Here is a 25,090-nt window from a genome sequence, read left to right as displayed (position 1 = left end):
CAAAAAAAACAAAAACAAAAACAAAAACATGGAAAAATATTCCAGTTAGGGTAAATTAAGTACAAGAAAGGAAAGATATACTCTTTCATGTAAGGTAGAATCATAATTAAATAAAACAAAGGAAAGTGGGCATAGAAGAGACCAAAAATGTTAAGCAGTTGGATGTGGGGGTAGCATTACAGGTGGTTCTCTCTCCCCCATCTACATGTTCCACTTTTCTAAAACGACCTTACAGTTCTTTTATAATAAAAGAATAAACTGAACCTCATTTTAAACATTACTTTGGCGCGTCTCTGTCTTGCACACAGTGGGTGTGGCTAAATTTGGCCCGGCCCCTCCCCCAGGTGTGCTGGGGGGCGGTGGAGGGTGGGGGAGGCCAGGCCTGTACCTTATGCTCGTCCCGAAGGTGGCTGTCCAGTTCCTCCGTGTGCTTGGTCTCATAGTAGCAGAGCTGGCATTTGTAAGGTTTCAGTTCATTGTGCTTTTCTATGTGTTGCTGGAGGCTCTCGTCACTGGAGCAGGTGAAGGTACACTTATCACAGCGGAAAACTACTCCCTGCAAGTATTTTGACAGTTTGGATCGGCATACTTCAATGGGGACAACGCGCTCTTCTGTGGAAACAAATTGAATATAAAGACGGGAATTTTTACTGATGGAAAGCAGATGTCCGCTCTCGGGAGTACAAGGAGAGACTCACCCATCCACTGTTGCTAATTCTCATGGCTCCGGGTCCATGAACTGCACACACATGCCCACCGTCCCTCCTCCAACCCCCCAAATCAACACAGTCCGCTGGGACACACAGGTGTTTCTAAGGCCGAAAACTCTCTGTGTACTTAATACCCAGAATGACCTATAAATAGGGGTGGGCAGGCTGAAAGGTGTTGGCTAATTCCTGAATGGAGGTGATGAAAGGAGGAGAGAAGAAGAGAATTTGTACCAACAGGAACGAGTATCAGCAGCAACCATCAGCACATCCCACTTCCTCAGCAAGTGGCATTTAGGCTGGACTCACAGATGTCTTTAAGGGGGAAGGAAAATGACATTCTCGGAGCACCTATGTGCCACCACTGTGTACCTCCCTAGCTACTCTATTAGGCTGGAGTTATTCCCATTTTTACAAATTAGTAAAGCAAGGAACTGAGCTTTTAAGTAACTCTCTATGGGTCACAAACTCTGTAATTGCCTAATCCGAGATCCCCATGCCCGTCTACCAAACCGCAAGTCTGTTATTTCCCATCGTTTCCCATTCCATTCCTGTTTCCCCTTCCAAGATGTTCTCAAGGAGACTGTTTTCCTTTTCTGGAAACCAAGGGAATCTCTAATCTAAGTTCAAATCTGAAAACAAAGCATCCCGGGCACTTTCATTCACTGAAACTCCAACTCCACCTCGGAAGAACTGAGGCAGATGAAATGGTTGCAGGCAGCCTTCCGGGGGAGAAAGGGGTGGCGTGGGAGATGGGGAGGATTTGTGCCTTTACAGACAATCTGTAATCTGACTGTCACAAGGGAGAAAATAAAAGAGAGAGAGGATTTGGGTGCTTTTCCCATTCACATACCAAATGCTGCAGGGCTGGAAGTGTGTGTGCTTGTTTATTTTGTGCTCTCTCACCCTTGTGTTTAGCTGCTCAAGTTAAATTTCACACCAGTCTGCCCAGAGTTTCGGCACACGCGCCAGATATCCGTAACTGGGATAAAATTAAAATCTGTGCTATTTATGCAAGGATCAAATATAGCGTGTGCTTTCATGCTGTGTCTGAATTTCAGAAGACTCTGAAAGTTTACAGATGGACACACACAACATATATTTTTTAGAAAGAGCAATCTATTAGTAAGTCAGGGAAGTGTGTTGCACCCTCAGAGTCACCGAGTGGCAACATTTCCAGAGCATCAGGATGTTGTGTGCTGAAGCCCCTCACTCTGGGAGCCCTCCCTTTGTTGCTGGCCTGTGTTTGGCCCCTGGGGAATTTTCCCACCTGAAGCCCTGTCTTTCTCTCAACCAGCACATTCTCAGTGCGGGGCAGTCCCTGCCTTGGGAGCCCTTGAATGCAGCGATTAATTGGCCAGCAAGAATCTGGGCAGAGGAAGCGTGGAAGGTGGTGTCTGCACCACACTCCCTGGAGCTCTAATGCATATGTTATTTTCCCTGTACAAAGAGTCAGTCGCTTATTTAGAAATATAAATATTTTTAAACCACAGTAGAGCAGACAGCTAAGAAACACATGATTATAATGGAATCCACACATTTTCTTAGAATAGCAAATGCTGTAACAGTCTTCTAACCATTCAGTTCCACGGTTTGGTGTAAATGGAGGGAAAAAATGCTTTGGCGTAAACTAATGAGCCTTAAGACAGCCCAGGCTATGATGTTCTATTCCTCTAATCCAGGGTTTCTCAAGAGTAGCACTACTGATGTTTTGATGACAGATAATTCTTTGCTGTGGGAGGCTTTGCTGTGCAGTGTAGCATGTGTATCATCAGCATCCCAGGCCCCTGCCCACCAATGCCAGCAGCACCTCCCCCCACCCAGTCACGACGACAGAAAATGCCTCCAGACAGCTGCACCCTGAGGAAGCAAGATGGACCCCGACTGAGACACCGCTCCAAGTCAAGTGCCAACTATTCAGTCCAGCTGCCCTGGGTTAGACAGGCGTGGCCATGAGCTACGAGCAAGCTGGCGCCCACGGCAAGAGATGGGGGACAGGCTGAAGCAAGGGGACCGGGTTCCACACCCTACAGCTCAGGAGTTCATGGGAAGTGTTGACACCAACTCTTCTGGCACCTTCCTTGAGACTTGCGCCCTCGCCCCGCCCCATGCTCTCTGTGTTTGCTCCTGATTTATACTTTGTCATTTCCACTGCTTCCTCTTTCCTCCTTTGGCTCTGGCCTGTCCCGTCTGCCCCGGTTCTGTCGACCTCCGTGGAGATGGAGAACAGCTGGCTATAATTTTCCACATAACGACGGCTCAACACCTTGAAGACAGTCATTCGGTCGCCCTCCAGTCTTCCCTTCTCCCCCATAAATAAGCGGTTCTTTCAAGCTTGTGTTTTTTTTAACAGGTCTCCTTTTCAACTCCTCTACCACTTTGGTTAGTCTTCTTTGCAGTTTCCTATTTCACTCTGTGTGTCTAAATGCATTTTGCACAAAGTCAGGAGCACCCAGAGTAATACCTTGGAGGTGAAACAATAACAATGAATGGGAACGGCTGCTCCCATTTATTAAGGGCTCACTATGTTTCAAGCACGGTTAGGTGTTCGACCCTCTCAGCTACTTTTTTTTTTTTTTTTTGCGGTACGCGGGCCTCTCACTGTTGTGGCCTCTCCCGTTGTGGAGCACAGGCTCCGGACGTGCAGGCTCAGTGGCCATGGATCACGGTCCCAGCCGCTCCGCGGCACGTGGGATCTTCCCGGACCGGGGCACGAACCCGTGTCGTGTCCCCTGCATCGGTAGGCGGACGCTCAACCACTGCGCCACCAGGGAAGCCCCCTCAGCTACTTTTTATTCTCACAACGCCCTGCAAAGTCAGTTTGATTATCTTCAGTGAAAGCTGAGAACAGACCAGTTAAGCTACTTCCTCGAAGTCGCTCCTCTAGTTCGGCACGAAGTTGTGACCTGGGAGCCTGGGTCTGCTGACCTTCACCCGCGCCCTCCTCTGTGCCTCCTGAAAAGAACTCTCAGGGCACATCCAGTCTGTTCGCCATGCACTGCTAAGCCTTTTATTCCTAATAGTTCAAAATTACAAAAGCTATCGGTGTCTAAGGCAACCATTTCTATCTGTATTTCTTTCAAATATCTTCTGGATTTCACAGAAGGTCATTTCCCTGCTGACTTATTCTGAAAGGTAAGACTTCCCATTTCCAAACTAAGACATTAACTACAGTATGTCCCAAGTCTTTAGTTATATGGATGTTAATTTTACAAAAAAGTTATCTTTTTTTTCCTTTCTACAAACATGGTTAACATGACCAAGATATAAAACAAGACAGACTCTAAAAGGCAGGTGAAGGACCAACAGTGTTTTCTCAATAAGGTTATTCATGGTGGAGGCCAGTGAAGGTCATAAAGTGGGAGACTGGAATGTTTCCAGGTAGGGCCTGAGCCCTGTCTTGGCTACAGAAGCTCAGCGCTTGGGGCTTTTTCTATGGGGGCAGCGACAACTGTGGGTCTTTTCTTGACTTCACACCTCTCGAAATTACCTTGGGTAAGAAATCAAGGCCTGAATCACACTCATTGTGACTCAGCTTCCAGCTCTGGTTGCAAAAATATTATGACTTCACCAGTTTGACTACAAGATAGATCGTGTCTCTCATCTCCTCACACTCAAAAGATGGCTTAGCACTGCAGCTGGACAGAAAAGCCAAAAGGCTCCAGCCCGGAGCAACGCCACACTGTAGCACATGGGTGCTAAGGCTCACCAAAAGCCCGGAAGTGTGTGCCGGGTGGAAAAGTCGCAACTACCAAGGCGGGGGTGAGGGGCTCACTTCTGCTCAAAACAGTGAAAAACGACCTCACTGTGGAGCCCAGAATCACCAAGTAAAAATTCTTCCTGATAGGGAGACCACAACACACATGGGTTTCCTCCCCACAACGTGCCAGGCCTACATGAAGCGGGGGGAGATTTGGAAGTCATTCACTCCAACAAACTCTGAATGCAGGTTACCATGGTAGAGGGCCAAGACCCTCTCTGGGCCAAACCAAAGACCCACCTGTTACTCTCTCTCAGCTCAACAACTGACAAGGGCTGAGTACTAGAAAGCCACCATCCCCAAATATAACCATAAACAGACACGCATAAACATAAGCACAACAGCTCCTGTAAGAAGTTTTGACATCAGCCAGGCTACCACCCTCAAGCCAAACAGAGCTGGGAACTGCATGTCTAATTCTAACAGGCCAAAGCACGTGATGGGGATGAAGGGAACATGTAATCTCACTGAATAAAATGAAAGACTATCAATCTCACCGGAGATTTTTTTCTTCTCAAGAAAAATGATACTGATCAGATAAATTAGGGGAGATTAGTTCAGTTCCAAAAAGATACCCACCTGCAGGGTTCAGTTGTACTCAGCATTTGTGTACGTATTGAGGTTACAGGCTGGGAAACAGAGAGGTTAACATGCCAAGTAGAGACCAGTCTTGGTGATTACACAGCTCCATAATTATAATGTAAATATTTGGCAGAACTGTTTCACGCCTATAATTCAATCTGTGCCCAGCTTTTTATACCCAGGTTTGCTGTAGGTGTACCAGGGACGTCTAGGCAAAGCGATGCATGAGGCATTGTGCTTCCGATGGTGACGAGAGCTCAGTGGAGGGACTTCCCTGGTGGCGCAGTGGTTAAGAATCCGCCTGCCAGTACAGGGGACACGTGTTCGAGCCCTGGTCCGGGAAGATCTCCCATGCCGCGGAGCAACTAAGCCCGTGCGCCGCAACTACTGAGCCTGCGCTCTAGAGCCCGCGAGCCACAACTACTGAAGCCCGCGCGTCTAGAGTCCGTGCTCCGCAACAAGAGAAGCCACCGCAATGAGAAGCCCGTGCACCACTATGAAGAGTAGCCCCGGCTCACTGCAATGAGAAGCCCGTGCACAGCAACGAAGACCCAATGCAGCCAAAAATAAATAAATTTTTTTTTAAAAAAAAGAGCTCAGTGGAAACATACTCCCGAAACTGTTTACTCCTTCGTTCACTGTCTCTCTTGCCACTAAAGCTCAAGCTCCTTCAGTGCCCAAACCTGGCCTGACTCTTCCTGGCTGTATCCCTAGAGCTTAAAGCAATACTAGCACAGGATGGGCATTTAGTAAGTGTTTGTGGCATGAATAAAAACCCACCAAACCTCCTACCACTAACTTTCTCCTTGAAACAGAAGTCTCGGGGCTTAATTTTTCTCCAGTTTAATTGGTCCAATCATGGTCAGCCTCACCAAATGTTGATCTGACCTAAGTTCACAGTTCCTCCAAGAGATGGGTCTATAATCCTTGGCTTCAATCTTTGCTAAATTAGAATTCACAGGTGTCTCATCAGTACCCCAGCTTCCCAACTACCTGCAGAGTAACGTTCTACCCCTATGCTGGTACCCAAGCCCTCCTTAATTTGGCCGGAATATACTTTCCTAGGCTTGTCTCCTATTCTCTTCATAAGAGTCTAATACCACTCTGTAAACACGTGTCGCTTCCACACACCTGACTGGTTTGTTAAAATTCTCCTTCCACTCTGTAGTGAGTCAAATGGTGCTCCCAGAAATTTGTCCACCTGGCCCCTCAGAATGTGACCTTATTGGGACATGAGGTCTTTGCATGTTAGTCAAGACAAGGTCCAGGTGAGATCATATTGGATTAGAGTGGGTCCTAAATCCAGTGCTCTTGTAAGAAGAGGAAAGGGCACACCGACACACACCGACACACACACACACACACACACAGAAGAAGGCCATGTGCAGATGAGGCAGAGGCTGGAGTGATGCAGCCACAAGGCAAGGGAAGCCCAGGAAAGTCGGGAGCCAGCAGAAGCTGGGAAGAGCCAAGGAAGGATTGTCTCCTAGTGACTTGAGGAGGGGCCCAGCCCTATGAACACCTGCATTTCAGACTTCCAGGCTCCAAAACAGAAAGAGAATACACTTTTGTTAAGTCCCCCAGATAACGAATACACCCACCTTAAGTCTTCTCTGCCTGTTGAAATGTTATCATGGATCAGTTTGAAAGCTACCCCCTCTACCACCTTTTTCTACCCCAAACAGAAATATATCTGCCACTGGGAATCTCCTAGATACTGATCACTCGCTATCTTATATGTACTTATGCACACGCTTCACCTCCTTGAAGAGGGCAGACTGGGTCTCGTGTACCCCATCTTAACCCAAAGAACGCAGCACGGCGTGGCATGGAACAAGCAAATAATGAATGTTTGCTGAATGCATGGACAAACAGTATGCTCTCTCTTGCCACAGCCAACGTAATTCCATGGTTATTTCTCATTCAGATTTCCCGGGAGTGAAACGGATTCTCTTTCCCTTCCTCCCTATGTAAATATAGCAATTTGTCTGGACAAAAAGCTAAGGAGACTCTAGTCTTGCAAACAGCAGCTCAGTCTCAGGGCCAGTTCAGAAGTTGTTTTTCTTGCCTTTCATTCCACGTATTTTAATTAGCTAAGGTCTCAGAAAGATCTCATACTGCAGGCCCTAGAGACCAAAGATGTTTATTCATCCACAGAGTAAGGAAAGCACAGGTGGAGAAAGAGCCACATCTGGTTACTTTGAGATCAGCCCCAACTCGAAATTGCCAGGCAGACACCCAACCCTGTCTCTTGACTTGTCGAGACCAGCTTCCCACTGAGCTGCCATTTTGAGCTGAGATGGCCACCAAAGCCAGGCCAGGATGCAGATGGCAGCTACGCTGTCCTGAAGCACCCTGCCCCCTGCGGCTCAGTGGTCCTCGTCTCTGACCACGCCATCCTCAGACCCAAACGCCACAGCCACTAGAATGCTCAACAGAGTGACACCAGCCACCTCCCCAAGGATGAGACAGTGACGCCTGGTGGGCAAAGGCATGGGCTGGGGGTCAGACAAGCCTGGGTTCAGATCCCAGCTGGGTTGCTTATTAGTCATTTGACCTTAGGTAAGATGCTCAGTCTTTCTGAAGCTGTTTTTTCTGTTGTTGTCAGGGATAACAGTAATACCTACCACTTAGGGTTTTGTGAAAATTCCATAAAATGACTCACTGGAAAGCACTTAGCACAGCACCTGGTACCTAATAAGCTCGCAGCAATAGTAACCATTGCTGTTGCCGTGGATGCAGTCATTATTACCACCAATCCTCAAATGCTCATGCTCATTCCAGATTGTGTACTTTCTAACCCCAATGAGGACAGTATCTATATACTCTGATGCCTCTTTTAAAATAAATCATCTCTATAAATAAAGAGAAGAGACTGTAAGTAAGCAGTGACAGGCAATATGACGGATGGGTCATGGGGTCAGAGGGCTGCGTTGACACACAGTTTCCCTGCTCACCGGTTGGGTGACTTTGGTTAAACTACTTCAGCCCTCGTGGGCCCAGGGGACTCGCCACTGGATTCAGGGTGGGGACAGTATGCTCTACATCCTACACGGTCCCCTCAGGAGAACCCAGTGGAGAAACTCCTTTCAGGTTCCAGCATCTCAGATTCCTGAACAAAATTTCAAAAGTCTAACAAACACTCTACATCCAGTGGCTTCCGTTTTTGTCTCTCCTACCGTGGGCCGCAGTCCCAGGGCCAAGACTGCAGCCCACTGCTAACAAACGCACAGCACCTCACGGCGGACACCGAGGACCCAAACTCTAGGTGAGCTTTTCCATACTTCACGTGAACTTTCAACTGCTTTCTCCTTATTCTGCGTTTGCCCCCATCTTCTCATTTGTTTTTAATCCTACAGTTCTGCACGACTATTTTTTTTTTTTTTTAGATGTTGGGGGTAGGAGTTTATTAATTAATTAATTTATTTTTGCCGTGTTGGGTCTTCGTTTCTGTGCGAGGGCTTTCTCTAGTCGTGGCGAGCGGGGGCCACTCTTCATCGCGGTGCGCGGGCCTCTCACTGTCGCGGCCTCTCTTGTTGCGGAGCACAGGCTCCAGATGCGCAGGCTCAGTAGTTGTGGCTCACGGGCCCAGCTGCTCCGCGGCATGTGGGATCTTCCCAGATCAGGGCTCGAACCCGTGTCCCCTGCATTAGCAGGCAGATTCTCAACCACTGCGCCACCAGGGAAGCCCCTGCACGACTATTTTTAAGATATCTTAAATCCTTTGTGAAACGATCGTAAATAACTGCACTAAATCAAAGAAAAAGTTTTTTCCTGCTTCAAGCTTCACGTACGTAAAACAGGACTACGGGTCATAGTACTGTCCCTCCCAGTGTGGCTGGACGATGAAGTAAGCGTGTGTGAGAGGCACCAGGTCAGGTGTGGCATGCTCCAGGCATTAAGCGTTTCTCTCTCTCTGCCTCCGTTTCTTGAATTCTCAGCTCAGGGAAGGAAAGTCATCAAGCGCATTAGGCATCAAGGCTCTGATCCCACCAGGCAGCAACATGGAAAAGAGAGGGAATCCACTGCCAAAGTGGGGTCTCACCGATGCTGTCTGCTCTACAGCAGCACGACTCCTGGCCTCGCCCCAAGCAGTGCGGGCACAGAGCCAGCGACACACACATGGGCCAGGGGACCGGAAGCCAGGTGGCTGAGGTGGCACACCAGGAGGGAGCACCCGGGCCAGGAATTCCTGCCTAAACGCTCCTGCGTGGCTTTCCCCAGCTTGCAGGCGGACGTCCTCACCAGCAGGCATGTCACGTCTCATGAGCCTGCCTGGGGAGGAGGGGGACCTGAGGGCGCCGAAGGCCGAGTCTTCCACGGAGTTTGCAGCAGACGTGGGTGACATGTCACAAAACATGCCGGCCAAAGGCAGCGGCTCTGGGGAAATGCTGGAAACTTTGAAAATGCCCCCTCCCCCACCCCCTGCGATGCCCAGCATTTCAGAGCAACATCTCAGCAGGGTAGCAGAAGACACTGGTCGCTTTCGAGTCTTTTTTCGGTATTTTCGGCAAATACCTAAAAGCTTTCCCAGGTTAGAGGTAAAGGAAGGAAGAGAGGCAGGAAGAGGAAGAAAAGAAGGGAGGGAGGGAGGGAGGCAGGGAGGAAGGAAGGAGAGATGGAAAGGTCAGTAGGTGGAAATAGCATGAGAGACTGGCAACGGGCACTCTAGCCATCTTTTTCCATCCGCCTCTGGCTTGAATCTCTTCCGGATAAAGTAGGTTTTACATAAACATATTTTTCCTTCCAGTGCAGACGGGGCCTGTTGTTTAACTGTTTTACTTGGCCAGCAGTAAACTCCACTCAAAGAAAAAAAACAAAGAGGACCTAGAAGACGTACCCCAGCTTATCAGAGGTGCTGACATTTATGGAACACCCAGGATGCACCCACATGGAACACACCAGACGCTCAACACGTCAGCTCAGAGGCATAACTCGTCACCTCTTTTTACGGAGGAGAGGGAGGTTAAACACAGGAGGCTTTAAAGCTAGAATTTAAACTCAAAGCCTATGGCTTTTCTAACATATATCAGGCCACTTTCAGTTTGAAGAATTTTCGCTCTCCATCCAGTTCAAGGGAAATTCCGCGTTCTGCTTTGGAAATCATCATTTTGGTCTTCGTCCAAAGAACTGCTTACAGCCACAGAGCTCCCTGCCTTCACCCACCCACTCTGCTTCTCATTCACTCCTTCCTTAGCAAGGTCGTGAGACGGGAGGACTCAGGATGGAAAACTCCCTCTCAGGGGGAAGCCCCGCAGAACTGTTCGCTGCAGAATCCATCACCTTTGCCTCCCGCCACGTGTGAAGGAAATCCTCTCAGCTGGAAGATGTTTTTACCCTGTTGGCTGTCACTAGGGTGATCGCTGTGATTTCTTGAGGGGAGAGATATGGTGAGGAGCAAGGGACCAGGCAAAGGTGCCGCTTCCACCTTGAGACGGCTTCCCCCTCACGCCACCCGAGCCACCTTCCCCCCGCCCCACACAAGAAAACCGAGCTTGGAAGGTTACCTCGGTGCAGCACAATGTGGTCAATCATGTTGCGTTTGTATTTGGTGTGATAGAGGCAGAGAGGACAGCGAAGATCTTTGGGGCCCTCCTCGGGGACCGCCGAATGCCCGGCTTCCACGTGCATAGTAAAAGCAGATCTGGGAGGGAGGTGGGGAGACAGGCGATGAGTGTAACCAAGGAGCATCTCACTCACACCCCCTGCCAGCAACCCTACTACAGAGACATTCCACCCGGGGGCCAGAACTACAGTGGTTCATCATGTTTGCTGGCCGCAAGTTCCCTGGTCACTCGTGCAATAACTAAGCACTGTCATGCAGTGGTAACTTCTTTTTGGAAATTTTGCTACCTGGCTGGGCTCAGGCAGGGCTGAGTTTGCAAAGAAAGAAACAGGCTCCTAATTTTATTCTTGAAAATTAGAAGTTGCCTGTTAAACATATAAAACAAAATCCCTACAAGAATATATTTCTCATCAGGCTCAGAAGGAGAGGGACTGTTTTGAAGCTGGGAAGATTTATCAGCTGCCTCGGTGACTCTTCCCAGGGAACAGGGGAGGGCAGGCTGGTTAGGATGTCAGGACGGTTGATGACCACGTAAAGGAAACTCAGAGCTGTTGTTGTACCAGCTCTAAGGCAGAGGGTACCGCTGCCTCCCCACTCCACCCTTTTCAAAACTTCAAAATTTACAAAGCCTTAAATGTCTCATAAAAATGGATGAAACCAAGAGTTTAACGGGCAAGGTCCCCTTCTTATTAACCCGAGTGCCTCTCTGTGGGGAAACATGTACACCTGTCAGTGGGCCCTTGTTATCTGGGTCCTTTTTGCCTTCTCTCACTTCTAAGGTCACATACATATTTATCTAAAAAACAACTGAACCACATTAATAGTCAGAGATGTAACACATTTTCCATTAAATCCCAGCAACTAAGATGTTGGTGGAAAAGAGACTTGTTTTTCTATCAGTTCATGTTTTTTGGGGGGGCATGAAGTCTACTCACCAGCCTCTCTGTGTGGAGTGTATATTGAAATACTGGAGTGACCTAAAGCCCAGGCCCTGACGGCAGCAGGAGCAGATAATAGCTTTATATCTGTGCTATAGCATTTCATATTATTACAAAAGCTTTCTATCTATGATACAATAACACTTATTAGTGTTGCCTTTGTGCCAAGCACTATGCTAAGCACTTTACGGCTTCATTTACGGTTCTTTTACTCCTCACAAGCACCCTATGAGGTAGGTACTATTATTGTCTTTTTTTTTTTTTTTTTAACAGATAAGGAACCAGAGACACAGAGAGGCTTAGTAACTTGTCCAAAGTCACACAGCCAGTAAGTGGCAAAGCTGGAGTTCAAACCCAGGTAGTCAGGCTCCATATTCTACACTCGTAACCATGAACCTAAACAGTATCTCCCAGGATGAGATGAAATCACAGGAGTTTAGATTAAATGATAGGGAGCATTCCAATCTTTCTCATACACAGGAGCAAAGGTGACTCTGGCTTATCTTTTTTCTAGAAGGGAACTCTCTCTGTGATTGTTCAAGTTTAGTCTTCCCAGTGTGGAGTCTTGGTTCTCTGGGTGTCTTTCAATAATATGATCTTAAGAAATAAGAAATCTCTACAAGGGTAGCAGGGGCGTCACGACTCCTGACATTCTCTCTTGACTTTGACTTTGCTTCCGAGAAGATATTTTTTTTTCCCCAAAGACAAATAAAATAAAGGGTGAGGGTGAGGGTGTGGTTTTCCAAAGGGAAAACACTCAGTGTTTCACATACTGGGTCAGGGAAATCCTTTGCCATGATCTCACACTCCTTGGGCACCCATCTGCTCTGATATTTTAAACGCATTTGTTCTGATATAGCTCTTCATCTCTTCCCCAAACCCCCGAAAACAGTCTTCTGGAACTAGCCTCCTCTTGTGAAGACTGGACCCAGCAACCCCTTCTTTATCCCACAGGCAGGGCCTCCCATGAGCTCCAGATAGGAGAGTGAAAGGGAAGAGTATGGTGAGGGGTGAAGCGGGTGCAGCCACCTTGTTTTTCAAGGCTGTTCTTCACGCCACTTACTTAAAGCCTGTGTAAAAGGAGCAGTCTTTGCACTTGAAGAGCTTCTTCCCACCGTGCTTGTCCCTGTAATGGCGCCTGATGCTCTGGATGTAGCCAGAGGAGAATTCACAGAATTCGCAGTGAAGAACGGCTTCCGTCTTCTGCTCAGTGCCCCCCGCAGCTCCAGAAAGAGGCACGGGGCTAACACGGCTGTTGTTTCTCGCCAGAGCAGCGGATTGATAGTGGTTCAACTGCTGCTGAACATCTGGAGGCTCGGAGTAGGATGAGTCTGTGGACAGATGGGGTTAGATGACACCAGACACAAAGCACACAGTGGAGGTTTGACACTTGAAAACCCCCAACATTAGTTTTGAGTTGTTTTGGGTTTTTTTTTTGCGGTACGCAGGCCTCTCACCGCTGTGGCCTCTCCCATTGCAGAGCACAGGCTCCGGACGTGCAGGCTCAGCGGCCATGGCTCACGGGCCCAGCCGCTCCGCGGCACATGGGATCCTCCTGGACCGGGGCACGAACCCGTGTCCCCTGCATCGGCAGGCGGACTCTCAACCACTGCGCCACCAGGGAAGCCCTAGTTTTGAGTATTTTTTTAAAGGGGTTGACTATGATCCCAGCTTTCATCTTTATTTACATTCTACAACACATCTCTGGGGAAAGGCAGGTAGGGAGGAAGCGTCACTTCTTTTAATCTGACTTTGAGGGTTCACAGCATTTAAAAATAAAATTCTGAGGTTAAAGGTTTCAAAGTGAAGGAAGAAAGTAAACTGTTTTTTTAAAGGAAATTGCAGCGTGGCAACAGGCTGCCACAGAATACCCATCCTTGTAGGTGAGATAAATAAACCCGCACAATGTACACAGGCATCCACATGAGAAAGGAAAGTAGAAGATGCAATATCTCCTCCTTTGCAGCCCAGAATTATTCAAGCCAACCGGGGAGGGCAAAAAAAAAAGTCTTTAACAGAAATGCTCAAGCACATGGCACTCACAAATATAAAAGTGTTTTATGCCTTCACTGTCAAGTGATTTAAATTTTAAAATATAAAAATCCAATAGTGTTCTCCAGGAATGGATGTTTAAAGCTTAGTCAGCATTAACATGGAGATTTATTCATAAATCCCATTAAAATGAAATTCCAAACAAGTTTCCCTGAAAGGTATTTGAAAGTTTGCAATTCGGAGGAAAATGCTGGAAGTGACAGGCACAAATCTTAAGCCTGTGACGCTCCAGTGTCATGTGGTGGGGAAATCTAATGTAGACGGGAGGTGGGGAAATCTAATGTAGACGGGAGGTGGGGAAATCTCAGTTTCTTCCTTAAATAATAATTTTTTTTAAAAAGAGAGAGAAAGTGAAAAGAAAAAAAGGTCTTGAACCTTTTCCCAACACCCAGCTCTGAATGTTGAGGTCAGGAATTCATCAACGTTATCACCACCATTGTCCTATATAACCTAGGCTGCCCATCAATGACACAAATGGAGTCTGTGAATCCCACACAGATGAATTTCAGTGTAACTTTCTTTGAAAAGAAAACAAAGGATTCTTTTCTTAAGCCTTTCAAAAAGCAGGGGGGAAACGGGACAGACACTGTACCAGCCTGCCCCTGATTTGATGGACACCTAATTTTCCAAAGTGTGATTTCCCCAGGTGGGACACGCGGGGGGCTCTGTAAAACCCATATTTGATGAGACTGGTACCATCCATCCCATTGGCCTCAGAGCAGTTCCCTTATTGTGGGGTCACCTCTTGTCTTCAAAATACTAAAATTCCTCCCCCCCCTTCTTGTTCCCTCCTCCCCTCCTCAATTCATATTCCTCAGGATTGAGGAAAAAACCCCTTTGGAAATTGTAAACAAACCTGCTACACACACACACATACAAATAAAACAAAAGGAAACTCAAACAATATCTCCGAGCCTCCATGGGTTCATTACCAGGTGTAAACCGAAGACAAAGAAAGAAAGACATTAACACAACTGAATTCATTTCACCCGATTCTTTTTATCTCCTTTCTCCTAATTCCTCGACCCTAGCCAATGAACCCACTGAGGATCAGAATAATGCAATTGTCAACTTCTCATTCTTTCTTTCAACAGCAGGTTTGTTTACCATTTCATGGACTGTTTGAGATGTCTTCTGTTTAAGCTCTCAAGACTAGTTTCTGCTTCAGACACATGCAGGATGAAGCACAAAGCATGCTCTGGCCGCCTCTCCTGTTAACTGGGACTTGAGCTGCTGGGAAAGCACTGCCACGCCAGTACCCCGGCCAGCCCTGCCCTCTCGCCAGTGCTGGTCCTGGTTTGCTCCTAGCTCTACAGGAAAGAAATCCTGGGACCAGCAAGGCCGAAGTCAGGTCCGACTGCCCTGCCCAGTCGACCATCCACAAATCTCCCCAGAGACCAAAACAAAGGAACAGTCCATTTCTAAGTAAGCAAGCCACCACGGCCTCCAAGAGTCAGTCACAAGGCATCGGACAGCTCCAGTCCCTTTCTAACAAAATTACAAACTGGCTCCTAATCAGAAGACAAACCAGGTCAATCTGTCTCCCCTACCTTCTGCCACCCCTGACCTAGAGCACACGTAAGACTCTCTTGGGTAAAACTCCCCAAAGGGAGAGGAGTCTGACTCAACATATTTTTCTTCTTTCTAGGGTCTATGGCATATCATTCCACCCATCTCGAAAAACGCATTCTCAATTTTAACACGGGTATTTCTATGTGATACGAAACTTGAAATAAAAATGCTAGAAGTCGTGGAGAAAGCATTCCAAGAAAGGACAGCTCATCACCCTTCACAAATGGCAGTGTGAAAAGAACACCTGTATGTATCCGTGTCATAAAATCCTTCTTTCCTGGTTAAAATCAGATGGACAGGTTTACTTACAGAAAGAAGCAAATCTCACCAACTTAGGATACACTTGCAATAATCCCCAAGTGATAATTTTTTGGGTCTTCTGAGAGCTTTACTGTCCTCTCTGGTGCCAAGACACACTCTTCCTCGCTTTCACTTGGAGTTTGTGAATAATGTACAGTTTTAGCACTTCAGGCACTAAAGTGACAAAGACGTGAGTGTGTCTGATTCCACTGATCCTAAAAAAGCCCACTTGCTGAGCTACATAAAATCCCAGTTTGTTCACGAGGCATAGCCAGAAAGAAGAGCAGAAGAGGATGCTTTTGTGCCCAGGTTAGAAAGACAAACAGATTCTTAGCAGTGAAGGGCATGTCACATAAGTTAAAAATCATCATTAAGACTCTTTTCTTTCATTCCAAGCTTAAGCAAAGGAAAGGAAAAACACTCTGTGCTTGCAGAGCCCGACCTGTGATCATGGGAACATACAGCAGCTAAAGCACAGGAGTACAGGTTACATCTTTACCGCCTCTTTGGCCACGAATATCTAGGATGGAGCCAACAGCAAAGAGGGCATTGGTCCATCCATTCTTAACCCAGCCCTGAGATGTGCAGTCTCAGAAGAGTGTCGGTCTCTGAGTTGTGACTTTATTTATGTGCAAAGTTTTGGAAATTAAATTATGATTTATAATTGCAGTTATAAAATAAATTTAGCTAAGTTATATGGAGTTATCCATTTTGTAAACTGTCTATAATAGGAAAATGATTTTATAAGCAAGATCATAACAGAACTGTAGAATGTATGGTCACAGCACATCAAGGTGGGGCTTTGTAAGTTACTGAACAGCCAACAACGAATTCTCACCACTACGGTGTACGGCATAGGTTCTCATGCCAATTTTACCGATGAGATGGCTGGTGCTGAGAATGGTTGGCCACACAGCTACCGAGAGGCAGAGGTAGGACTGGAACAAAGACCTCTCTGACTCTAAAATCTGAAACTTGTCTATCAGGCATCTGACTCAATGGGTTGACCTCCGGGGTCCCGTGATGCAAGTCAGAAGAACACGAAAGAATATCTGAGTGTTCCATCAGCAAGAAACACACAGCAGAGAAGAGAGAGAGAGAAGATGGCAGTAAGGCTGGAATAGCTGAGAAAGTAACATCAGACTAGGTAGAAATGATCACAAAGAGAAAATAACATTAAACTGAATACCAAGGAAAACACTAAAACCAGCATTTCAGAGCACATGGGAAAAAAGAATCAACAAAGTAAGATTCCCGGGGCTTCCCTGGTGGCGCAGTGGTTGAGAGTCCGCCTGCCAATGCAGGGGAGGCGGGTTCGTGCCCCGGTCTGGGAGGATCCCGCATGCCGCGGAGCGGCTGGGCCCGTGAGCCATGGCCGCTGGGCCTGTGCGTCCGGGCCCTGTGCTCCGCAACGGGAGAGGCCACAACAGTGAGAGGCCCACATACCGCAAAAAAAAAAAAAAAGTAAGATTCCCGGGAAAGAAAAAGAATATCCAAAATTTCAAAATGCTTTATTAAAAAAAAAAAAAAAAAAAAAAAAAGGGACCACCCAGGGGACATTTCTATAAGCACGCTACACAGGTAAGCACTGCAAATACCCAGAACTGGAGATGTGCCTGTCCAAATGGCATGCTTAAGTCAGATGCTGGATAAACTGCCCTCGAAAGATAATGCTGTAACATTCCTCAGGGGGGATTTGGCTGGGAAAAGAAAGGTACACGAATACAAATGGGAGATGGGTGTTTTCCAGTGGCTCTTGGACAGCTCAGGATTTCAAACCGGGGAAGGGCTGAGTTCCAGATGAGAGCTCCTACCCCTCTCATTCAGTCAGGTTCCTGGAGAAATGGGAAATTTCTGGCTCTCATTCCAGCCCCCCAGAATTCCAGCCAAACCCAGGTAAGTATCCGTTCAAAGGGTTTTGTTTTGTTTTCTTTTTTCTCCAGAGATTAGCCAGCACAGAAATAATCACTGGAAATCTATTTTATAGCAAACGACAAATAAGTGAACTCTGGAAGAACAATAACCATGACAGAATGAAGCCCTCTTGAACATTCTGATCCAACAAAATATTCGACACCCTCTTCGTGTCAGGCCACAGGCAGGCTCTAGGGACTCAAAGTCAAAGAAGGTGCGAGGAAGGAATCCCCTGGCAGTCCAGCAGTTAGGACTCGGCGCTTTCACTGCTGGGGGCCCGGGTTCAATCCCTGGTCAGGGAACTAAGATCCCACAAGCCACACGGCACAGCCAAAAAAAAAAAGAGAAGAAGGTGCGAGGGATGCCTTCTAGGAGCCCCGATCTACTAGGAGAAACACAGAGTAGCTGGCTGTTATGAAGATATACGCCTGCTCCGTGTCTAACACACTTACTCCACTGACTGAAGGAATAAAAGGGGCAAAGAGAACAAATGAACAGTAACAGGAGAGTTTAACTATTGCAAGATTGAGGAAGACACAGGGAAGAGTAAGAATCAATTGGGCAGTAAATTGTGGGAGCAGCAGAGAGGACAGCTCCCTTATGCGCTGAGTGATCTGAGAAGGAAGCTGTACGGGAGATCAATTCTCAATTTTCCGCAGCTCCACAGAGAGAGTGTGAGTGAAGGTGAAAAAGTGGCAGCAGTACCTTGGTGCCAGCAACCACAGTTAATTATATTTGAGCTAGAATTTCATGCAGACTTGAGAGAGAGGCTCTTTGGTCAGGGCAAATCCAGTACCAGGAGAAAATAAAAGACAAAAGGATTTTAGGCAAGCAAATTTTAGAGGCGGCCAGGGGAGCAAATGGTTAAATGACACCCATTCATTCAGCAAACATTTATTGAACATCTAAGTCAGTGGGGGACCCTGTTCTGGAACAGGAGGACATGGTCCCTGCCCTCAAGCAACTCACTGTCTCAGACAGACGTGTAAATAACTGATTGTGATACACTGCAAGAAAAAAAAAAGTCTCAATGGAGCCACCTTATCTCCAGAGACCTAGTGGAGAAGAAGACAAAATCAGCAGTACTTGGTGACTGGTGGAAGTAGGAGTGAGGAAGATGGGGGGAGGACGTCAAGAGAGCCTTGAGTTCCATTAATAAACGTAATTAGTGTTAGCTAGTGTGTTAATTAATGAAATCACCACCAGACGTGAAGCTACCTAGATGTTCAGTTCACCACACCTCCACCTTAAGTCATGAATAGCAATTAAACAACTACATTCTTATCACAACAACAACAACAAAAGTGACTTAATTCCTACAGAGTAAAGAAATAAAGATCAGAGGATGAATCTGAGCTGGAAAATATGTACATCGGAGGGTGAGGGAGATCGCGTAAGGAAGGATTTAAAATCTTCAAGTCCTAAAATAGCATAGAGTTCAAAATGATGCACAGATTGCAATTTTCTTCAGAAAAGCAGGTGATTTGGCACCTGAAGGTTGGTAGTATAAGAAACCAGAAACAGAATATTACCTGTAGATAACTGAACAACAAATATGGTAAAAGCCCAAAGTATAGGGTTTGGGTTGGGACCCAAATATGCTGGAAATACTGCCCACTGTTCCTAGAAAAATTGAGAAAGGCACACCTACAATGACAAGAGAGCAGCTAAAGACATACTTTAGGTAACAGGCAGGAAGCTTTGGGAATGGCATTAACTCCTATCATACAATGGCTAAGAAACTCATGCAAAGGACAAAAGGGGTCCAAGTATTTCCATGTAGGTGATAGCAACCCAGGTATCTGTTGGTGACGAGATAGAGAACCCTCCTGCTTATCAGTGAGCTTAGACATGATCTGAGTCTTCACCTAAAGCCGAAAAACTCTGTCTGGTGGACGCCTTAAACTCAACATGCTGCATGCACATGGCCACCATCTTTGCTCACGCATCTCCGTTGGCTTTCTGAATGTGAGTCAATGGCTCACCACTTCGTTCAAGCTCAAACTGTGGGAATCCTCCTTCAGAGACTGTCAGATGTTTCCTGGGGCAGCACATTTCACCAGGTACCACATCCCAGAGACACATGTCATTTCTTCCCTCCAATCATATTCCTCTCCAGGGCCCTGCCTACCCTTCCCACTGTTCATTCACGTCCTCAGATTCCATACGGGCAACTCTTAACAACCTCCTAACTGGTCTTCCTTCCTCCAAGATCTGTTCTAGTTTGGCCAGCATACATGTCATAGACATATAATATATATCACTTACATGAGCATGGTATGATTATGCCTCAGGGCTCAAGGATAAAGCCTACTCCTTGGTACATAAAGCTCTACAGTCTGGTCTCAGCCTGTGTTTCCAGCCTCACTTTGGGCTAATTCCCAACTCCTTGCACTTTCTACATATCTCATCATTGGGAATCCTTGATCAAGGGCTCCCTGATGCTCTTCCTCTTCTTTATGCCTGGCAAATCCCTACCCATCCTCAAAACCCAGCTGAAACGTCACCTACTCTGTGAGGCTTTCCCCCAACAATCCAGACAGAACCCTGCTCTCCTCTGTGCTTTGTCAGTACATACACATAGTGATTTTCATCTGGATCTTATTATACTTCAGCTTACACTTATATATGTTCTCTCAAGCAACCTCCACCAACAAACTCGGCCTTATCTCTCTATGCCTTTGACCTTAAAACATCCCATGGCAACAGGGTCTGGGCTGGTTGTTGGAGCACTCTGCAGCAGCCCCATCCACTTCTGCTTCCAGCAGTTGAGTTAATGCTAACAAAAATCAGTTTTATTTTCTCTCAAATTTCTTTGTACCTGTTATATTTATATTTGTTATTGAGCTTATTCAATTTAATTAATATTACCTAAAATGATGAAAGATGGGTATAAAAGTTGCCATTTCTATGAAAGCTCCATTAAGTGCTTGGAAAAGATTTGAGAAAGTCAAGTTGCTAAAAAAAAAAAAGACTGTCAAATTACGTTTTGGCAAGATAAAAGATTGAGGAGAACATGAAAGTCTAGAAGGACTCTGCTCTAAGACTGTTCCACAAATGTCTAAATTATCATTCCACTTAAAAGAAACTGAAACTGGAAGTAGTATAGGTGATTACAGTTTATGCAAGAGAGAAAATGGGGAACTCCAATCACAAGACCCAGACTCAAATACATAAGGTTGAAACCTACAGCACAATCCTGGTGAACGAATGCATTTTTAAGTGAAAATAAAATGCTTAAAGCATTTTTAAAAGGATTCCCTGCATTAAGAAATTTGCAAATATCACTCAGAAACTAGGTCTTGATTATATCAAATAAGTTTCAACTGTATCTATCTATATGTTTGACCCTATTTGATATTAATTCAGAAAATACTTGTTGAGAGGCTTCTATGTGCCAGGCACTTCTAGGCATTTGGGATACATCAGTGAAAAAAACCAGCAAGGATCCTTGCCCTCGTGGGGCTTACATTTTAGATTGACAGGAATAGTATCTTATGTGCTTTTACAGCCAGAGACTCATGGTCCTTTCATTCAAAAAAGTACTTAAGAAAATGTTTCCTGGATTGAATTTGTGAACAACTTTCTTAAATTCAATCCTGTACCTCTGTCTGTCTATCTCTCTGTTTGAAGTTACAAGAACTGTTTGTATCATAGAGCTGTCAAGATGATTCACAGATTCAAGAGGTTTACTTATTTTAAAAGATTTCTTAGGTTCTATCTAAATTCCTTTGAAACTCAATTTCTTTCTCAAGATACCTGCTGTTCATTTCTTGCTATTAACAGGCAGCAAAATGTGGCATCCAGAACATGACCAACTTCAAATCACCAATTCAACTGTCCACGTATTTCCTTTGAAGACTCTCAAAAAGGTTCTCCAGATAGAACACTGGGCCATTCCAAAGGAAAACTATATTAGAAACTAAGCTTTGGAACACAAGCCATTTCAACTCCTCCTGGATAGTGTCTAAAGGGGAACATAAATCTCTAAAGGCAGCCACGTTACTTTATTTCCTTCTTTTGATTATGCCTTGAAAACCTCCAGGCCCAAGGACTCTGGCACCCCCTTGTCTTCTATCATCAGTAGAGTTCTCTGGCCTGGATGTACAAGATTATGATACAATGGCCAGGGGGGGACAATGGGCACTGGATGACTATATATAGGAATTCTGGGCTTGGTTGTCATGGAGACAAATGGAAAAACAAACGCCTAATCCTGAAAATAAGGTTGAGGCCAAACTTGAAGGAAACACGCACTGAAAACTTCCTGTCATTCTGATGAGTAAAAACAAAACCTTGAAATATGATCAGGGAAAACAAAACAAAACAAAAAGTCAGTCTTCAAAATGACAAAAACAGCAAAAAAACGAAAAGGAGCTGAGATTTAGCATCCCATCATCCTTAAATTCACTGAAAGGGTCTCTCAAAGGCCTTATTTGGTATGAAGCTTCATGTTCTCGTTTTCTCTATATTTTCGGGGGAATCCAGGCAAGTCTGACCTAAAACAAAGAGAATTCCTGGACTTGCAATTCACTAGGTCCTATAATCGGAGACAAGCCCATTTGTTTCTCTGTATCATTTTCCCCCAGTGGCATCACCATCCACCCAGTCAATAAAATGAGAACAAATCCTTGATTCATTTCTCTTTCATTCTATACATTCAGTGAGTGAAAAAGTCCTATCGGTTCAACCTCCCAAAAAGCCCGCATCTGTGACCCACTCACGGTTCCACAGCCACTGCTTCTGTTCAGGCCCCTGTGGTTGCTCGTGTGAACTTGCATTGCAGGACGTTCCTAACTGGCTTTCTATCTTCAACTTTCTTCTCCCCCTAAGATCCCTTTCTTTTCTAAAAGCAAATATGATCAAGGTACTCAAGCCTTCTTACAAGAAAAATGTCCCAACTCTGAACATCAGTACCCTGGCCCACCTTCATCTTCCCAGACCTACCGCACTCCACACCCACACTGCCCCCACTCAGTGCTACTGCCACACGGAAAGTTCTTAACATTCACTCTGTGTGCTTTTTTTTGCTGCTTCTTTGTACATTCTTGCAATATCCTTCTTCGACTTCTCAGCCTGGAAAACTCATCTTTCAAAACTGAACTCAGTTCAAATTTACCATCACTATGAAGATCGTCCCTGATCTTTCTAGATACACTTATTCAACTCCCCCTTCAGGCTTTCCTGCTAGTTCTCATGTTGCACGCAGGTTAATTCATTTTGCCTCTACCAGACTATGATCTCTTTGCAAGCAGGATATCTATCCATGCATCCATGCATGCGTGCATGCATCCATCCATCCAACTATCCACCCATAACTTGTTTAAAGTTCATTATCTCCCAGAACTTAGTTCAGGGCCTGGCCCAAAAGAGGTGTTCAATGAACGTGTTATAAAGATCCAAGAAGATTTCAAACTGGAAAAAGTGCTCTGGAAAACCCAGATTTAACAGGAAAATCCAATTAACCAAATGCCACTCTCTCTTTGAACACTGTGGTTAATAGAGCCATCCCATTGAAACAGGGATCCACTTTTACTGAAACAAGCCTGGGTCTTTTTTGATTACCTGGAGAATGGCTTCTGAAACATTTGAGAATTTGAATGGCAGGAAATTCATGATCCATGACCATCCCAAGGAGTCACAGGCATAATTTCTGGCTTTCACCCTAAATCAGCAAAAAGTCTAAACTTTAAAACAGATGATATCAGGACACCAGGGAGCCACTTTGGATGAATCACTATGAAACTCTCTCTCCTTCTTCGCACCCACTGGCAGGCACAGATCTGTGGTAGGCATAGATGTTCGTGGATGCACAGGTGTAACGGTACCACGTATTTAAATGCACCATGACTTTGCTATAGTCAATACCTAAGGCCACGAAAATAGAGGCCTCTGCAATCCAGAAGGTATTCATGGATTATTTTCAGATTTTTAGCACTGCACCCTCACCGTATGAAATGTTTTACCAATTTTCCTCCATCATGGATGCACTCTCCTCCCAGATATGTAGTGTAAGGCTATTCATTTTGCAAAAGGACCTGTGGTGGCTCAGAAAAGCAGAGATGGCTTCATGTCACCCAGCCAGTCAGTGGAGAAACAGGAACAGAACCCGGGGCTCCTGCATGCCCCAGTTTCGAAGACACGTTCTTTTTCTGCCACAGCCGTTAGCAAATATCACAGGTATTCCTTCTGTACTAAATGGTATTTGTAACTCAAAGTGTGTGTTCTTAAAAACCCTCCTTGAAACCGGCTGGAAATTTGTCGCAAATCAAATGAATGCATGGCGAAGGAGCCCTTTTTTTTTTTTTTTTTTTTTTTTTGAGGTATGCGGGCCTCTCCCTGTTGTGGCCTCTCCCGTTGCGGAGCACAGGCTCCGGATGCGCAGGCTCAGCGGCCATGGCTCACGGGCGCAGCCGCTCCGCGGCATGTGGGATCTTCCCGGACCGGGGCACGAACCGGCAGGCGGACTCTCAACCACTGCGCCACCAGGGAAGCCCGAAGGAGCCCTTTTCTAATGTTTTTCAGGAGGAAACTCTGGGTGGCATCGGCCATTGTTCATTGAGACACTCTCACAATACCAAATGCATAATTCACCTGCGACTCTTTGGAATTGTGTGATGAGGAAGTAATGCTTCCTGCTGTTCGTTTAGATCGTATAGATGTCTTTACCACACAGAAAATCCAACCAACAACGTGGAGCACAAAAGCCTCTTTTACATCAGTGACTTGGCCGCAACAGTCGAGAGCTCGCTAGGAACTTCAGATGGTATTCAGAGCTTACGGGCCTTGGGCAAGGCCGCCGTGCTTCCTCCTCAAGGCCTGACCGGAGGGAAGATACAAGGAGGCGGTCACAGTGTCCAGCTTTCAACAAACAGTACAGGGAGGGCCCGTGCAGGGAACGATGCAGAGACTTCTCCAAAGCTCAGCGAAGCAAGAGGGAAGAACACATCTGAGGAGAAGCGTATATATTTAGATACATGTCGAGCTCTAAGTGACGGTATGGAAATCGGGTGAGGATAACGATGGCGGATCAAGAACAGGAACGAGCAGCCACACTTCAAAGCGCACGGTTATTCTAAAATTGTCCCCCAGCAGCGGGAGTCTCTGAACCAACACACCCAGTAAGAAAACGGGTTTCTTACCCGTTTTTTTCCTTTTCTTTTCACCTCTTCCCATGCAGTGGAAGAAAATCCTGGCTCCGGGTAAAGCTGTATTTTTAATAACATTAAAGCAGTAGGTTCTTCTCTTGGGACAGACACTCTTGCACCCGCTCCAAACGCCCCCACGGGAATATTGCTAGTGATGCTGGGCTCAGGTGTAGGGTGTAAACCTCCAAGAAGCAGAAGGATCAGGCAGTGAAATCCAGGCTCACCTTTCACTGGCTTAGCAGCTCTAGGTCATCAGGTATGTCAGGTGCTTTTGCACAAGTCTCTCACTGATCTTCACCATGACCTTATGACATGGGATGTGTTACTTCCCATTTTACAGATGGGGAAACCAAGGGAGCACCTGGAAAACAGGCAACTTCTCAGCGCCCCGGAGCGTGCATGTGAGCCTCCTCATAACCCTTGGGGACTCTCAATTAAGCAGTCCTCTGGTTCCTCATTCATAAAACGGAGACAGTGATACCCACGACTTCATAGGGTGCAGTGCAAACAGGAGAGCAGTGTGTAAAGTACAGCGTCTGGCACGGGGTGGG

At 46.1% G+C, this 25,090-nt stretch overlaps 1 protein-coding gene across 1 annotated transcript in view; it reads right to left on the bottom strand.

Moving 5' to 3' along the window:
* The window catches only part of ZNF462 (zinc finger protein 462), a 141,683-nt gene that overhangs the window by 23,079 nt on the left and 93,514 nt on the right, over nucleotides 1–25,090 (bottom strand). The window contains exons 8-10 of the mRNA XM_079705815.1: nucleotides 12,617–12,884; nucleotides 10,557–10,693; nucleotides 389–612 (exon numbers count right to left, since the gene is read on the bottom strand). Coding sequence (XP_079561941.1) covers nucleotides 389–612; nucleotides 10,557–10,693; nucleotides 12,617–12,884 — 629 coding nt within the window. The remainder of the gene's footprint in view (nucleotides 1–388; nucleotides 613–10,556; nucleotides 10,694–12,616; nucleotides 12,885–25,090) is intronic.

This window comes from Hyperoodon ampullatus, assembly GCF_949752795.1.
Source record: "Hyperoodon ampullatus genome assembly, chromosome: 6".
NCBI classification, from domain to species: domain Eukaryota; kingdom Metazoa; phylum Chordata; class Mammalia; order Artiodactyla; family Ziphiidae; genus Hyperoodon; species Hyperoodon ampullatus.
The sequence above is the reverse complement of the archived record's forward strand: the minus strand, read 5'-3'. Positions and strand labels throughout refer to the sequence as shown.